Source organism: Sipha flava, unplaced genomic scaffold (assembly GCF_003268045.1).
Source record: "Sipha flava isolate LNK unplaced genomic scaffold, YSA_version1 176_pilon_pilon, whole genome shotgun sequence".
NCBI classification, from domain to species: domain Eukaryota; kingdom Metazoa; phylum Arthropoda; class Insecta; order Hemiptera; family Aphididae; genus Sipha; species Sipha flava.
Genome location: NW_020272062.1, coordinates 3372349 through 3392500, shown reverse-complemented (window position 1 = coordinate 3392500; position 20152 = coordinate 3372349). Strand labels below are relative to the sequence as shown.

Sequence of the window (20152 nt, the reverse complement as noted above, 5' to 3'; positions counted from 1 at the left end):
TAATTTATTTTTAAGAAAATCAAGACGATTTAACTGGCCATTTTCATATTTATCATGTAGTCATTTAGATTAACATGAATACAATTCGTACAGTCGTTTAGAAAACTCAGGACGCAATTCGTATACCTACTTATGCATTTTTTTAATTCGGAACGCAAATTCGTGTGCAGCTGATTTTATTCAATTCCACAATCGTTGACCGTAAACCTAGTGTACGCGTGTACTTGATATCTTACACTCAATGAACTCAGTTATATACAATATAATTTACAAGTGAGTTATATATTTTATACTATAAAAAGCCATAGATGCTGGTCGGCCACATAAAGAAAAAAGCGAGAGAACAAAAAAAACTATATCTAAAATTAATAAGGCCGTATAAATTCGATCTTGCGCAATTGAACCGATCCAACTTAAGTTTGTTTCTTCGTTTACATAATTTGTAATCATACCTATAAAATGATTTTTATCGTTTTATATGTCTATGTGTATAGTATTACAGTGATTTTGAGTAGGTGTACATCAATGCAGACGGAAAACGACACGATATGACTGCTCTTTTAATATTCATTACACAACTTCTGCTTGGTTTACTAAACGATCAACAAGGAATATGCATAAATCCTACAACGTTATAATGCCTTGCTACCGTGTTGAGAATTTCAAAACGACTTAATGATATTGGTTTAATTTTAGACTGATTGTTGTAATGTTAAACGCGAAATTAATTTAATCTCCACAGTTAGTTAACCGGACTTGGATTTTTTTTTTACTCAACGTTTATATTGTAATCTTTGTTTTGATTTCTGTTGTACCTCATCTCTATTATACATTAAATTTAAAAATACTCGATAAAATACGGATACCGAGTGTTAGCCTACGTCGACGTACGCACTTATCGGACGGAATACTGCTGGTGGCTAAAGCGTACACGAAGAAGTTAGTACGTCCTTGGGATGGTAGAGATCTTTTTATCAATATTAAGGTAACGGTAAGTCATTGCGATAACAAATAACTCCGAACAAAATAACCTTAAAATGTTAATAAAATAAGCAATTGGTTAATTTTTAACCTACTCGTATTAAATGTTGTACACAAGAAATTTTTAAGAGTTATCCTTGCATAAAATTGCCAAATAATAATTTAACATCAAATTACTTTTTTTTTTTTTTTAAAAAAAAACTCACTCTTGACATTTTTAGGTTTAAGTTTAATGTTATTCCCAGGTTTCTTTACAACTTATATCTTATTTTTCAAAGGAAAATTGAAAATTAAATTAGTGTTCCTTGAAAAATTTCTTGCTCAAAGAATGCTGCAAATTCATGACCCGAAAATTGTTTCAATAAAATATTTCTACAGAACAAATATATGTCTTCCATTGCTTAGAATGTGAAAGGTCTTAAGTAATAAATTAATTAAATTAGATAAATTTTAATGCTTTGTAACGTTCCAGAATTAGGCTCGCGTTCGGATCGTATAAATCGGCTTATATGTGTGTGGATATGCGCGTTGGTTTTATTATACGTTCCGCCAACTTTTTCTTCGTTGTCGACGGGCAAACCTATACAATGTTATAATACACAATACATATTTCGACTAGCTTTTGGACAATCATTATTATTTAGTATTTATTACTATTTTATTATTCGAGATATTGGCCAAAATCAAACTTCAACGGCACTCGCGTTTTGGGACTTCAGGTGAGACTCTATTGAACTCGTAGATGTTCATCGGCACTTAGCTGTTGTCTGATCTATGATAAACATGAACAAGCCCGTTACGTCCAATGGACGACCCATGGTGACATGTGGATACGTCATGTAACGAAAAATGTAGTTCGTTTTTAGTTTTACTTTTGCCGGTATTTTCATGCATGAAATAAAGTTTGAATACATTAAACATTTTATTAATTGTTCACTGACTTATCGAGCATTGATGGTCCCTCAAATGAGATTGATATTTTTATTATTTAAATCTCGTACGCCACGAGGATGATTCTGACACCTTCGTTGATTTTGTTATATTTTCATGTTTTTTTATTTTTATTCTGTTTAAGTTTTATACGGTATGTCTAAAAAATTGACACCAAAATAAAAATACTTAAAATAAAAAATATTTACAAAAAATTCAACTTTCTTAATTTTTTTTTATCGCTCGTATTCTTTATTATAATATGTTTCATTTCCTTCGAATTTATAACAGTGGTAAAATAAAATCCCGCTTGCTCTGACCAGTATCTCGACCTCGGTTTAGTCACCAATAATTTAAAGTCAACCACATACGCTCTACAAAAATATAGTGGCCTGAAATGTGTGAAACATTAAAACTCAATACTTTTTTCATTTATTAAACCGAATATTATTTTTAGATTTTAAGTTATACAAGACATTCTATAACATACTAGTTGATTTAGTAGATGCAAGAGAATTTATAATAACTTTTATTTACTTTTTAGTCAATGTTAAACTTAATTAGCTTATGTTTTTAATAAAAACGCCTAGAAATAAAATTGCTTATAATGTACCAAAATATGTTATAAAATTTTTTATTACGTTACCATCATTTATGAAATAAATATAAGCAATTTTTGATCAAGCTATTAAAAGTTAATAAAATATAATTATTTTTAGTTTTTTATAATATAGGTCGACTAGTTTATATTCTATTGTGTTATTGATTTAGAAACTATTTCAAATAATTACCTAGATCCCAAGCTCTTCCGTGTAAACGGCGTTCACTTTCAGCGATTACATACCAAATGCACGCAAACCAATGTGCGACTAATGTAAATAGAAGCATCAGTAAAGTAAGAATCATGCCTCCATATTGTGAATATCTGTCGATCTTCTGTAATAGTCTCGCTAATCTCAGAAGTCTAGTCAACTTCAATAAATGTACTTGCCCCGAACCAGCTTCCTGAAAAAAAAATATTATAACAGTTTTCTTTACTAAAAAAGTACTGTTTAATGGAGCATGCTAATTAAAATAGTCTGTAGATTATTGATTTTGAACGAACATTTATTATCTGTTGTGTTAGCCGTTTCAATTTATTTATTTCATATGTGTACTTTATAAAGCAATTTCGTAAATTAAAAACATTTCTAAGTGAAAATCAGAGCAATATATTACAGTATTTAAATTTCATATATTATCTTGTATAATTGTAACACAGTAGTATATTATAGCCAGAATAATTATTTAAGAGCTTATAAACTTATAATCTACTTATAAAAGTATATATTATTATATATACTATTATTTTATACTGAAGTATAAAATTAATAGTTAATTTAAGTGAACATTTTTAAAATTGGCCATAGCCCATAGCAGTGGCGTGCGCAGAAATTTGGTATGGGGATGTCATACATAAAAATGTATTATTTTCAATCTTTATTCTTTATTATTATAGAAAAAAAAATTCAATCAAGGCGGAAATTCATCCTTCTGGCTTTTACACTAAATTCATCAATAATTTGTTCTGTAGATAATGGAATGTCTCGATTGTATGTTCATTAACGCAATCCATTTCACTGTGACTACCTCGTCGTATTTTTTAAATACGTTTTTAAACGTTTAAGACTAAAAAAAAAAAAAAAAACATGGGGGATACATCCCCCCGCGCACGCTAGTGTTCCATAGGAACAAAAAAATAAAAAACAAAATAAATCATAAACTTATAAAATATCTTAGGGTTAGCTTTCATATATAGTTATGAAAACTTAAGTGGTTTTTTATTTTATTTTATAGAACATAAAAGCTTGTCGGACAATATTTAATATTATTTCCAATTTCCCCTTACATAGGAAAAAGGTAAAATATGTAAAATAGAAAAAAATCTATTTAAAGTACCTTCCATGCTAAATTTTCGATTTAAAAAGTTACCACTTGAAATATATTGTTGTGTTGATTTACTAACCGGAAAAGGGTAAGTAGAATTTGAAAAAAAAAAACGTTTTTCGTTTAGTTTAGAATCTAAAACATAAATGTGGGATATTACAATATGTATTTCAAATATATATATATATATATATATATATATGAGTTTTTATTTAATGCTTAGTTGTATAGAAATCAACATTTCCTTAAATTTATTTAAGTTACAATATAATAATACATGACAACATATCCTTTGCCCAACGTTGATCGCATCATATATTATATATTTGCCAGGACTTATTCTATGAATTGTTTTTAACAGCATAATTATTTTGCAAATACCAATATACATTGTTGCAATATATACTTATATACAACAGAAACGTATTATGTCAATGGTATTCTTATACTATATATATTACCTACCTATACTCGTATATCTCTTAAAAGTGATTTTTATTATGAGTTTTAATTTATATTTGCATCTAAATTTATCTATAACATAATTATAAATGATAAAATATGTTTAGATATAACATATTAAATATAGGCGTTAAATAAGCATTTATGATTTATTTAGCTTTTTAATAGTTGAAACATGAAAATGAATTTAAAAAAAATAACAATAAAAATTATTATAACACAATTATACAAAACAATTATTTTTCTGGGGATAAGTATTTGCTAAAACATTTTCTTTTTGGCACTTGATGGTGTTTCATTTTTCTCTTGTTCTTGATATTTTATGTTATTAGCTACTTCAAATATGCCTTTAAACCACGGTTCTTCTTTTGTTTTATTGGTATCTTTCATCCGCTTTTCAGTTAAATTCAGCCAGAATTGTTGATTTGATAAATTTGATAATCAATTATACATAGTTTTTTAACAGCGCAAAAAGTCATTTTTAACAGCGCAAAATTAATTCTCAAAAACGCCTTAGAATATACCCAGATTTTTGCATTTTTTCTTTAACTTCCTGGCAATGAAATATAATAAGTAGATAGTTTAAAATGTGAGAGCAGTGTAGTTTACAATTTTTGGTTAATCTATTTTTGTTAAATTGACTACTACATTGAAAGTACTTTGAATAGTATTATACCTGTTCCGTCTTCTGATCTATTTTTAAATAAATAAGATTTCCATCGAAATTTGAATGGCATGTCACGCATTATGGTAAAAATTTATTTTTTTCCATTATATTTTACATGATATTAGCTTCGTTTGGGATACACTACAAAAACATAGTATAAGATAGTAATATAGTAGGTTTATATACATCATTAGGAAGTTCATTGAGAAAAATATTATGAACGAATATTTGGCATAATTTTTTATTTAAAAAAAAAAATATTTTACCTAGAAAGATTAAATGGAAAAAATAAACGACAGTTGAATATAATATTTTAAATAGTATATGTACAAATTATATGCCAAAAAAATATATATATATATAAATTCGATAAGGTACCGGTTTCAAATATATTTATATATAGATATTAGATGTTTTTATTTTTATAAATTTGAATGATGAATAATCATCACAATGGAAAATGATTACAAACGAATTTCTTAAATAGGCACACACTTACTTAAAACACAAATACTTGTTTTAAATACAGAAGAAATTCAAAATCCAAGTTTTGAAAAAAAAAAATAATCGCCAGTACTTATGAAAGTACTCGGTTTAGTCATACATCGAACTTCATAAAAAAAATTAAACTTTTCTATCCACACACAATTTCGTATATGTAGTGGTTTAAGATTAACCTTTTATTCGATTTTACAAAACCATAAAAGATTACTTATTTTATTTAAAGAAATATAAATAGTAGAGACGTAAAATTTAACATCAGTCCTAGGTTTTTTTATCTTCATTTTTCCTTACACTTAGGAAAATTATAGAAAAAACCGAAAAATTACAACACCAGCAGAGTCCAATTTTCAATTTAAACAATTTCCGAATGAAACTTTTGGTGTAAATTTACTACGTGAAAAAGTGTGCACTGTAAAAGAAAGAAAAATAGAGAAAAACATCATTGTAAATATCAAGAAAGACATTCCTTGCTCCATCCAGAATCGTTTTCGGAAGTAACATATTACGAATTGTTTGCTTTTAAGATAATAAAATACAATAAAACAAAAATAAACAGATGAAAAACGTAACAAACATCACATCCTATTGAACTTTACCGGTATATTGAAAAGAAGGGTTCGTAGACAATACTACAAACAGATCACCACAGGGAGGAGGGTTATATGCTCGTCGATACGTATAATAATAAATTAAATACGTACAGGAAAACACGACGTATCTTCGAGAGGGCTTCTGAGATGTTTGATAATATACATAGGACAAAGTGTATGCCAATTTCCGCATACATCTACCCATAGAACGATCAGAGGTAAAACTCGGCCAACTAGAGGATTTGGATGTGATCGGAGTTTACCCATAGAGGAAAATGTACGTATAGTATTTTTTTTGTCAAACGATTTGCATTTCCCACATTTAGGTTATTCCGATAGGAGTTATTTGAAATATACCAAAGAGACCGAATGACATAAAGATAAATTAATTTGAAAGCTTCATTGATATGCATTTTAGAAAGTTAGCATTATCATTAAAATATGTAGATGTCGTATGCCTGAGTGAGCTTGAATGACTTGAACCTAATTATTTTTATTCGGATAAAATATGTACAGCACAGTATGGGACGTATTAAATGTAATCAACCGTTCAATAAGTTATGTGCGGCTTATAAATGTTGACACCAAGTTAGCCTAGTTACGTAAAATTAATTATGATTATTAGACATGAAATAATATTATAGTGTCAATGCACCTCAAAAATTGAAACATGTTTAATTTTAAAAGTACATTTTTTCAAATAATAAACTCGAATTCGCAAAGAGTTTTGATATGTATTTTATGTTTAGATACTTTATTTAATATTTTATTTGAGAATAAGATTTTAAGTTTCAGACAGATGATATTGATGTAAAATTTCAATAAGATTATTATAAAGTATCGTACTAACTGTATATAACATTTAAGTACTTAGTATTAATTAAGAACATAAACATTTTGTGTAGGTGTTTAAAATTCAAAAAAATATTGCAGTTGATTCTTTAACAAATATCGATTTTTAAATTTAATGATTTATCGTTGCTTTATAATTTATTTTAAGGCCGTTTCCACACACACCGGTAAAATTGGAACCGGAGCCGCTGCCAATGCCGGATACAATGTAATTGAGTTGGTGCTTTCACGCATAGTCCGGACCGGAAAATTTATCGGCCCGCCAGACCAGCGATTCTCAAACGTTTGGGTTGCCATATTAGTCGCCAATAAATAAAATAATAAATTAAGCGTTTTTTGTAAATATCATCGTGATAATTATTGTTGAGAATTTTAATTGATAATCATTTAAGATTGCTAATCAAAATGTTAAGTTCACCAAATTAATAAAATATGTAAAAGGGTCGCTCAAAATGTTGATGACATTACAGGAGATGACGGCCTCAAAAAGATTGAAAACTACTGCATTAAATGACTCTAGAATATGCAGTCGGAGTTGAATTTGATAATTTGAGTGCCGAACCCATCTCCAACTGATTGATTTCAATGCATTGGAGTATCCTAATGTTGTATACTATACTCTGTTTGGCGAGAGAACGCAACTCGTTTACGTATTCCCACTATTTTTCAGTGCGTTTGCTCAGCCGTGTCCACCATGCAACTATCGATATGTGAAAGCGCATAAGTGATTACTCTGAAAAGTTGTAGGAATGCGTAAGAATAGACGAGTTTTGGTTACCACCCAAACAGTGGCGTATTGATAATGTTTTTAAGGAGCGGCCACTTCATCAATATTCTGGTGCGGGGAGGTGGTTAATAGTTAGGTGGATATTGTTTTGTTTATACAAAAAATAAAATTGTTATTTCGTAATCACTAGACATCAATTGACTACATAATATATAAATATCACAACATATAATAGTATAATAATATATATGTACTGTATAATACGTAATAGTGTAGTACGTACTACATAATACGTATAGGATGTTGTTTATACACTTATACATTATCTATAATATATAATTACTAGGTATTTAAGAAATAAAATTGTTTTTAGCTAATAGTTTATTTTAATTGATGTTAAAAAATGATGGGACTTGAGCAAATTAAGCATGCATGTAACTGTAGCATCACTAGCATTACAATGAAGCTTTTCATTATTATTAAGCGTATTACATTTATTTACATAAACCAATTACATCAGTATCATTGATTAAAACTGTTTAACAAGTAATGATCAATCATCATGAAAAAATACTATATTATACTATACGAGTATTTTTATAGGATTTAAATATTAATTTAGTATAAAAAAGAGGACAATTATGTGCAAATTAGTTGTTCAATATGTTTTTTTATAGTGACAATGCGAGCGAAGCGATTGGTTTTGATAAGTAGAGGTATTTAAAAACAAGTCGGTGGGTGGTTTGTAAGAATCTTCGCTCCTTATGTAAAAGTAGTTCAACCCGCCACTGCATTTAGTTGCGTTCTATCGACGAACAGAGTATAATTACTAGTCATTCTACCAGAAAATCTGAAGTAAAAAAACTCATGCAGAAATAATTAAAGAATTTACTACTATGACCTTCTTTAAGTTTAAAGGGTGTAAAAATTGCTTTCCAAGTATTTTACAATTTAAAAGGAGTGAATCCAATATAGTATTTTAATTTTGTTTCTAACATGGTACTTCCTTCGAAAGTGCAATATCCCTAACAGATAACGTCGGTTATGAGTATCACACATTATTGAGACTAGCAAAGAGCAAATAACTTAAAGAATGACTTCATCCAGGTGAGTAAAAAAACTTTTAAGCACCAAATGTTGGTCCCGACCACGGTTTCTTCATTGTATATGAAACCGGCACCGATTTCGATTTTACCGGTATATATGAAATAGCCATATTGGCGCAAGTGTAATGCTATGCATCATTATAATTTTATAAATTTGGAAGTACACTTCAGATGATCATTATTACCTTCCGTCTTATATTTTAGAATGTTCATTAATGATATACAAAATACATTATCTCATTGTAAGCCACTATTCACACTATAGATAATTCAATGGTCCGATCACGCTACGGTCTCGGTTCGATTAAATATTATTTAATTATTTTTAAATCGGAATGTTTACATTATCGATATCGCTCACGTCATGGCAAAATCACAAGCAGCCTAACAATCAATTTAAATTTCATTAGCATGAGACAGGTCTTCCGGGAATAATTTTTTGGATTTAATTTTTACACTTATAATAAATGGATATGTGAACCAGAAATGCGCACGTGTCTGTCGACTCGCGGTGTTTTTGGTTTTTGTAAAGCCGGGATCCTACAGTGTGTGGCGCGGGTCGTATCTTCCCGAGAGTTGTCGTTCTTTGGTACCCGAGCTCAGATCGTTAGACCTATCAAACGTTTGTTCCGCTGACTTACGTGGTTTGTGTATATTGCGCGTGAATAAAAAAAAAAATTAGTAATTTATTTTTCAGTGGTTTTTTATTATTTATTTTCGTTTTATTTGTTTAAATAATTTTTATACAAATATTTAGTGGTCAAACGAATTTATTTTGAAGTACCTTGAGCTATATAAACAAGAATCTTGTATCAAGAGTCCTAACAACCCATAACACAAAGTTCAGAATGATGTTCATGATTCATAGGATAACATTTCAAAAAACTTGTCAACATTTAAAAAATTTATTACACACTATAATATAATATATCGCAGAATTTGCAATTTTGCAATTTCTTTTTAATTATTCTTTTTTTTTTTTTTTATTTATTCCGGGCCATTCAGACCTATTACCGCTTTTACTGTGCCTCTGATATATACATATATATATATATATATAATATTCTATTTTATAAAATTTAAGCTAAATAAATTATCCAGATAAATAATTAATTATCTTTTATCTAGATAATAAACAAAATTATGTATCTGATGAATTATTTTAGACGAATTCTTTAGTTATCTATTGTAATTCATCTAGATAAATAAATTCGAGTATATTTATTCAAAAATTTCGAAAATCTGAACTTAAAGGTCAAAAACTATTAAAAATTAAAAATTAATGAGAACCTTATTAAAATTATTAATTTTTTTTAAATTTATAATTAATTACTATTATTTTAAAAGCTGTGTTAGTGTAATATATGTTTAGTTATATTATTTCAATTGTGCCTATAAATATTATTTTTAAGAGTTGTTTACATATTTAATAAAAACTATTCAATTTGCTCTTTCTAGTGACTCTTACAATATTTGATTCCTAAGAAACAGAATTAAATAATACAGATAATGATTGATTTAACTTTTAAATATTTTAACCATAATTATTACTCCATAATAAGTAATATATTAATTGTAGTGTAATGTTTTATAAAATCATAATATACCTACAAAGAATGTATTTTTTTTTAAACGAATTACTTATTATTTATTACTTATTTTCCATAAATCTACACTAAATAAATATTTTTGATCATTATTTATATTGGAGGTACCTATTAGATCAATGTTAATTACATTTTTTAAGTATAAATTTATAAAAAAAAAGTGTAAATAAATTATTAAAATAAAAAAAATGTTATCTTATTCTGCTTGTTATTGTCTGTACTTTTTAATGACCTAGTAACAAATGACTAGACTGTGACCGTTAAAGTATGGAAGACTTGGGACCGTGATATTAATGTGATTGTTGTGTGATTGGACCGTTGCATTATCTATGGTGTAAATCATGGGTTCTCGACCTTTTGAGGTGTCCGCCCCCTTTAAAACTATTTTATGAGTTCACGCCCCCCTCACTTCAATAAGATTGATATATACATAATATTTATATGTAAACTATACTTTAATGCAGGGGCTGGAAACAAACTCAAAAGAACCGGTTCTGGAACTCAAGAATCTTTAAAATATTGGGAACCGGAACCGAACTTTTACATATTCAAAGAACCAGAACTGAACCGGAACCCTCATTATTAAATGAAAAATATCAGATATAACAAACATTATTAATTATATTTTTATTCTTAATAATGTCAAAGCATAAATTAATTTCTAAGATAAAAGCTTTTTAAACATTTTATTCTTAATCTTATTTTTTAATATTATGTACTGACAGATAGACGACTAAAGGCTAAACAAGTTAATACTTCAATTCCTCCAATATGTGGGGTTATCTCAGTGGTGAATTGGGCAACATATCTTATTATGTATAGTTATAACTTAATTTAATTTATACATATTACTGTTCTTCAACATGTACAAACTCTGTTTTTGGCTAAATAAATTATTATTATTTATTATTATAGATACAAATTTGAATCACAACATAATGAGTTCAAAAATGAAATTTTATTTTGCATATATTCTTATTTATTTGCTTTATTATAATACTATAATATTATACATTATTATATAGTTGTTAAAAAAATCTTATTTCGATATATATATATATATATATATATATACATAAATTAGTTGAAGAGAGACATTTTGAGAGATATACGAGTATATTATACCATATTGCTTAGTATAATGCCATAATACTGGTAACATTTATGAAATTTTTAAATATGTATTAAAAAATACTACGGAATAAATTTTAAAATATTCTATTTAAAACCCGAACTCGAACTCTTATTTTGTATTTTTCAATAACCGGAACCCGAATCTTTTAATAAAAAAATTGAGAACCGGAACCGTAAAAATTTAAAGGTACCAATCCCTGCTTTAACGTTGGTTATTGGATTAATAACAATACAACTTCAATGAAGTTTCTTTAGTATTAAACAAATTTATTTGTACAAAGAAAAAAATATCGACCGATGCGGCGACTAACACAGTGGCAAGGTACGTCGTAGAAAACGGCAACGTTTTCATTTTTCGTTTTTTTCAACATTTTTCACGCCTCCCTAGGTTAAAAACCACTAGTGTAAATAGTTCCTAAGTATATCTTGTTTACAATCAATAAAAAAACTGAAGGTAACTATTTTATAGCAGATTTTAATAGATTGATACGTTTAACAACAATAATTTAATCTCAATCCTATTTTAGTCAATTTATCAAAACTTTAGAAATTGCATTTATAATGCACGGTATAAAAAGAACCGTTTGTTTTTAACTATGTTACTGACGATAACCTTTTAAATTTTAGACTTTATATTAATTATTTTAAGGGATTAAATCTAATAACCATCAATATTTAATTAGTATACTAGGAATAAAACTTAAAATGTTTTGTTTCGTGACTACTGGGAGTTTAACAATTACAATTGTTTTTAAAAACTATACACTATATACTGTATAGTAACACCATTAATTGAGAATGAATCTATAAATAAATTGAAGTTCTAATCTCTTCGCGTTGAAGGTCATTTTGTCATTGAAAGTACAAAATACAAAGAAAATAATTCTCTAAATATTATGTAGTCTAATGTTGATTTTTAATAATAATGAATATAGATAATGTCATCATTATTAGTGATTTATTAGTTTGAAACTGATTTGCTTTTAATTGTTATTTTTAATTTAGATTCAAAATGTAGTAAAGAATATATATATATATATATATATAAACGACTTAAGTTTTACTCAATTATATTTAAGTCTGATAAACGTATAGAACTAGACATTTTAACATAATTTATGTAGGTATACTGTTTACATGGAATTACTTCTGTAAAGCATTAACTTGGTAACGGCTAAACGGTCTAACCCTAAATAGTTTTTCGTTGTGTCAAAAATCGAAAATGATGACAAGATTAACTTTTTTCATAAGGAATTTGAAATTGTTTTTTTTATAAATATCAATGATTATTTGGTACACTTTTTCTTGTGATCATATTTTCTGTAAGTGAATATGCAGTACCTTAGTTTTTAATAATTTATTTTCTTATTAAAAATTAGAGATTGTCGAAATTTTAACATAGACACTTTTAGATTTTCTTAACAGTTTCGCAGATATAAGATGAAAATAAAGTAAGACTTTGAAATATTGTCAAAAATGTACAAAAAGCATTTTTAGTTCAATTAATAAAATAGGTACAGGCAATTTGTTTTAAGATTATACCTAGGTCCGGTAATATCAGAAAGCAATATCCTATCCAACTGCTGAATCTCACCGGATAGATTTTTCAATGATACTAAACGTAAACGTTTTATTGAAAACTTAACTTAGAAAAGTAAATAATGTGTGAAAATTAACAATTTATTTTGTTGGTGTTTTTATGTTTAGTTTTTTTTTTCTGCTTCGATAACAATTTAGATTTTTTTCCAAATCACTTGTTTACATCAAAGTGACGAAAATATCTACTCAAGCCTTTATTATTAACATTTTTGTCATTGTACCATCGAACAGGCTATAACGGTGATAGTTGTTTGAACGGATAAGTATATCATTCAATTGAGTTCTATGTTATTATTATAATTTATATTGTTACGAGATTACAGGGTGGAAAAAACCACTTTTTATTTCTTTTACGAATAAAAGTTTTTCGCTCTAGCAACCATTGTCGTCATCTCTGATCCATCGCACGTTTAAATTTCTTACATGTTTAGAGGTAAATTGACTGTAAACTCTCCATGGATATATGTAAGGCGTAGAAAAAGTTTGGAGTTGGTCTGGATGAAAGATTGAACTAAAAATAGGGCGAACGATGGTTGAGAGTTTGTAGGGATCGTAAATTTTTCAAAGTACTTTAAAGGTAAAATATTACGTACTCCAGCGTTACCCCTACCCATATACATTGGACAAAAACTACTGAAAAATACACACACACACACACACACACACACACACAAAAACACACACACACACACACACACACACACACACACTAATACACACACCCATAAAAACAACAACAATATACTTACGTCGCCACTGTAAACGTCGGATGCGTACAACAGGTCAAACGGCAGCGCGGCAAATAAATCCACCACGAACCAACTCTTCAAGTAATTGAAAGCAATCGTTTTGGAATCTGACACCACTTCACCTTTTTTGTTCACGAATGTCGTTCGGAAATTAAATAGTATATCTATGAAAAATAATATGGTAATAATATTATGTATCTCTACAGGTAGTTGGTAATATTCTTTAAATATATTGAAATTACTAGGGAGTATTGGTTTTTGAGACATGTGATTTTTAATACTAGCATATACAAAATTATAGCTTATAATTAGTTAATTTTAAGCTACATTTATAGGTTTGATACGTAATTTGGTTCTTATAAATAGAATGATCGATTTAGTTAAATATTTAGAATAGTCGCTTATGAAAATTAACTGTACTATATTATAATTTATTAGTATATAAGTAATTTCACCAATAATTAATTAACCAAAAGTTATTCTACATTTTGATTTTATTTTATTTTTTAATACTAATTTTCATAATGCATTTAACGTGTTAACAATCTCATAGGTACTCCCTTACTTTCATTTTGTACTGAGTATTTACTATATGTACGAGTATTCTAATCTATAGTATTTTGGTTTTTCTCATTATTTTATTAAAAATTGACCAGAAGTTTTTCCATATAGGATAATATTTTATTATATGTTTCTATTTAATCAAATAATGTTATATATTTAACATCAAGACAAAAACTATAAAAAACATACAGTTATTAAAATTAAAAATCTGCTTCTTGGTTGAAATAATTATTTCATTTTTGCAATGGAAAAAATTATAAGTTTAGAACCTTGGTTAGTGAAAAAAAAAAAAAAGGAAGGCCTCGAATAGAGAATTTTATAAATAAATGCTAATTTTTAAAAAGTTAACTAAAAAATAAATGATCATTGAAAAAATTAACGAAGTTTAAAAATTAACAATAGTAGTTATAAAATATAACATGAGCATACGTGTTCACATTTTTTTTTTTATTGTGTACTAACTACTAGTATATTGGCATTTCAAATCTTTCACGTGTACAAACTTTGAGAAACATCATGAAAATTTGTAGTTTACAGGGCATACGAAATTTCAAAATTTTTTTTTGTTAAAATATAGATATTTTAACGTTTTAAAAATGATTTGACAAAAAAAAATTGGTAGAAAATGCTAATTTTGAATTTTAATAACGACTTTTTGTAATATTACGGTCAATAAGAAAACTTATATAATAAAGATAATTAATTTTCCATCTTAGAGTGATAGATAGAAAGCAGGTGGAAATTGTTTGCGCAAAATTGGCAAATTTTCTGAAAAATAGGTATTTTTAGTTTCTTTAAAACCTGTGTAGAACAACATTTTTTTCAAAAATGAAAGTGTCGTTAAATATCGACGAAAATATTTGTTATATATTGTAGAGAAATAATTATTCTCAAAAATATTGCATTTTTTCTGAAACTAAAGTTTTTCTTATTAAAAATAGGTATATATCTGACCATTTATATATAAAAAAAATAATTAAAACATATTTAGGGATTTCGAATTACGAGTATAATTTGGTTGATCCTGAAAAAGTTCCCTGTTAGTATGTGCATAATGTCACCATACACTGTCAAATTAATCAAGTTTATATTACCATAGGCAAGGTCACATTTAGGGGGGGCACTGGCTACAACTGCCCCAGATGCCAGTTTTTTTGGGGTGCTAAAACTTTGTGATCGGAAATTTACTCACTTGTGAATTATTGAACTTTAAAAATTATTTTGAAATTATTATTTCTTTTGTTTTTAATAACAGTATCATAAATTAAAGTTAATGTATTTAATTTATTGATGTATATTATTAATGTATTTATAGCAATATAGCTATCAGTGATCCAGAAGGTTATTAATATACCTAATATTAGTTCCCAAATTTTTGTTATCGCGTGCAGCGTGCGGTGGCGTGCCTACTACATAAAAATAGCATTGATTTTAGAATATCTAAAAGGTTCATGAAAATCTGTCTCCCAAATTTTCCGTGGGTAGGTCCCTTTGAAGGGTGCCAAGTTTTTTTTTTGCGCCGGGGCGCAAAATGTCTAAACATGGCACTGACCATAGGTCAAGGCAGCGTTACTTACTTCACTATCCTTCTCGACGTTTAAAAAGACGTTGGTGCAAAGATAAATTTAATACCGATTTTAAATATTTAATATTACATTTTTGAGGGTTCTGTTACTGGACAGCCTCTCTTCTCAAAAAGGTTCATGTCATATATTTTTCTTAAATTACCTAATTTGCTTATTGTACAAATGTTACAAATATTTAATATTAAATAAAAAAAAAAAAAAAAATTACCATAGCTTTGGTACTTTGTCCAATCATCAATTTCTAACTTCAAATTCTATTAGACTCAACCAAAAAATAAATAATTAATAAATATTGTCCATTGAACTAGGTTTTTATATTCAATATTCAATACATAATTTCTTACGGAATCGATTACAATTTAAATGGAGTATAAGTTTCCGTATTACTCTAGGTTTATCTTAGAGGATACATTTATTCGTCTCCCACAGTTTTGTATAATTTATATAAATATATAAATATTATATAGATTTTTAACAAGAAATTTCTGTTAAGTCAGTTAAATATTAGGTATGTGGTCTCACCGGTCAGCAATGAAGTAAAACATGTGCTTTTAAATAAATCAAATTGTTCAGTTTTCACCGGAGCCAGTAAAATTGTCGAAGCAAAATAAGTATTGCTAGGAATTAGAAAATTAAAAAATTTTGATGATAAGTTTTAATTTATTAATCAAACAGAGTGCATAAAGTACAATGAAAATAATAACGATGATGTCCGTTATACCATACTGCGGTTTTTATATAAATGTCAGTTCTATAGAACGAAATAATAAACCAAAATACCAACCCAAATAATCGTTATATACACATAATAATAATAATAGTATGTGACTTGTTGAATACAACTTGCTGTAACAAGGTCTTGTATTAGTGCTGTGTAAGCGAACGACTGTACAGAAAACGATACAAATGTAAATATAACATCCAACGCAATGTTAACAATATTATAGAAACGTACTAAAAGAAAACTATTTATCAAATAATTTCAATAGAGTTCAAAGGTTACAGACAGTAACGTGAAACACACAAAATTAATTTATTTCTTGGAACAGATTGGATTATTAAAATTAATCAATGAACGAATAAAAAATCCAATCCAAGAAAAATGGAATAACAAACCTATCATTATAGACTTAAAAATATATGGGTTGTACTAAAATATTATTATTTTTTTAATTATTCGGATAGAATATAATATTTTATAGAATCAAAGTGCTACATATGTTTTACTACACATTTCAAAATACTTTTTATAATCTCAGTGTTTGTAAAACGATTTCGAAAAATGCCTATTTACCGAATAGTATTTAAATATCGTTTTTATTTTAAAAAACCCGTAAAAAAACATTTAAATATTTGTAATTTAAATAGGTATTTATAATTGCCATTTATATTCGTATATAACCATTTTACTTGTATATTTTTCATTCTTCAAACTAATAATTGCCGTTTTTAGTTTGGCAATGTTTTCATCATAAATACATTATAAGTTACATTTCTATTTTAAATGCTATGATATTTAGTATATTTTTTTCTTTTTAGAAATTAATAATATCCAACTCCATGATTTATAATTATTGAAAACAATTCATCATTTGTTCAATGAAAATTAAAGATTCGGATGCAAGATTATACGTGAAGAAATAAAACTGTTGAAGTTATTGTTTTTTTCCAAAAATTGTTTTTATGAATACCCAGCTGGTGAAAAAAAATTATTGTATTCTTTAGTGCTTGTAGAGGCTTATAAATATAATAATATAATCTAATGTTAGAAATACACATTAGTAAACATTTTCTGTAATTTTTGCTCACATTTATTTAAAAAATACTTATTTACTTTAATAAGTTAAAACTGAGAACAAAGTGAAAACTGTTTAAGATGGAAAGAACAATGAACATAATTCAAACTAACTACTGGCGTATACAGTACAATAAGTAAAATATAATTTACAGCGTGATCAAATCAAATTTCCATTTGAGGCTGCAGTGTTCAGTATAAAAATTATTCGATATTTTAGATAAACTTTACTTATACTCAAATACATAAAGATCGCATATTGAAAAATGTAAATTAATCACTTATTGTGAACCAAAGTTGGGTAAAAACAAATCAAAACGATGAATAAAAAACAAAAACATGAATAACTGATTATTTTATGAATAAAGAATAATATTTTATTTCTTAGTTGCGAATAAAAAATATAAGTAATTCTGAATAGTTTGGCTTATGAATAAATTGATTATTCTGAATAAATAAATTACAGAAAATATGAATAGTATTCACAATATATTATTAAATCCAATATGCAAGTAAATAACATGTTGATAATGAGTGCTAAACCAATTAGATTAGCTCTTTATTTATAACAAATAATTTGTAACTTTCTATATGACATTTTTGATAACAGATGATGTTATAATTACGAAACGCAACGATATAAATTTTACAATAAAGTTGGAACTTCAAGTTATCTATGACATAGATATGACTTAACGAATTATTTGAGATAAATATGATTGTATAGAATAATAAATAACCAAATAATTAATAAAAAAAAATTTAAAATACCTGAAGAATAATGAATAACGAATAATTTTTTAATTCGACTAACTAATGCCCAACTTTGTTATGAACAAACGTCCAAAAACATACATACATTGCGTTATACTATAAATATAATGATGTTCGTAAACGTAAGACATTACCTAGATCAGTGGTACCCACCCCAAGGCCCGTGGGCAAATTTAACCCATGTATTCAATGTGGCCCATTACAATGTTATTAAAATGAAACAAAATATTAAAAAAATTAAAAAAAAATAATAAAATAATATTTATTTTAAAATATAATAATTTTCGAGCATTTTCAAATATAAATTTCACTTGAAATAACCCGTGCACTTGAAAGAATGGACTAATCAATTTAATGTATACCTACAGAGTGTACCTCGATCTGTAATCTTTTCAGTAGTCAATAAAATATTTGAAAACAAATTCAACATGTACCTACATATACATTGTATACCTACCTATATGTGTAACAAAATAAAATTATTAGATTAATATTGACATGATTCGTACTTTTATACAAGTATTTGGGTGGCCCGCTTTAAGATAATTGTTTACCAAAGTGGCCCACCGGGGAAAAAAAGTTGGACATCACTGATCTAGATATTTCTACCTATGTCAATTTATATGTTTTAAAATAAACTATTTAACATTATTAAACATTTAAAAAAAAAAGTTAACTTATAACATTAATAATTATGTTTAATACAATGCTTAACTTTTATATTTTCTTTTTCTTTGTAAACTTAATGTACATCTTTATGGTCATAATACTATTCAGAAGTAAAATTGTAATACATTTTTTTAGTAAGGCAGAATATTCTCTTGAAACTATGAATATACGAATACCAACTAATGGTTTAAATGAGCAGATTGGAGTAGCAGAGGATATTCAACATAATTTAAGTACAATACTTAGCTCGTATAAACTTATAAGCTTTTAAATAAATAATTGTAAAAATTTTTCTACCATAGTAAAAAAAAAAATTGGTACTATATATATATATATTTAAGAAAAACTTAATTTAATAAAATTTTATTTTTTCCAGAACATATATTATTCAAGAAAACAGATGTTTGATGATAAAATAACGTACATTATAATATTAAATGTTATTTTGTCATTTAAAATTAAATATTAGTAAAAAAAATTAAATAAACAGAGAGTTATTTGGGAATATTAGTGACAAGCATAGATAACATAATAAATTAATTAATAATATAGTTTATATTATTACCTATGACAAACATTTTCACATATCCTTTATCATGGATTATTATAAAATATAAAAGTAATTTTATTTTATTTAAACTATTTGTCGAGATGAAACAGTTTACCCACTAACCGTTTTATGACATACGGGGTATGATGGATTCTTCTATTTTAAAGTTATACCATTAAATGGGGACAAACGTTGCTATAATATTTCAAATAAATCATTACCACGTGGCGTTTCACCTCGGTCCTTCCAATAAATATGTTTTACTCGGTGAACGTTGGCTATGTGAATAATTAAAATAGACATAATATATGAAGATACCTACAACCCTAACTAATATGTTCGTAAGGGGATATGACGTGTCTATTAGTATACTTCTATTT

General features: G+C 26.9%; 1 protein-coding gene across 7 annotated transcripts in view; it reads right to left on the bottom strand.

The window, feature by feature from the left end:
• The window catches only part of LOC112680296 (potassium voltage-gated channel subfamily H member 8), a 201275-nt gene that overhangs the window by 10723 nt on the left and 170400 nt on the right, over window positions 1–20152 (bottom strand). For all 7 annotated transcript variants that reach the window (XM_025550339.1, XM_025550346.1, XM_025550341.1 and 4 more), the window contains exons 7-8: window positions 13835–13998; window positions 2703–2916 (exon numbers count right to left, since the gene is read on the bottom strand). In XM_025550339.1, coding sequence (XP_025406124.1) covers window positions 2703–2916; window positions 13835–13998 — 378 coding nt within the window. The remainder of the gene's footprint in view (window positions 1–2702; window positions 2917–13834; window positions 13999–20152) is intronic.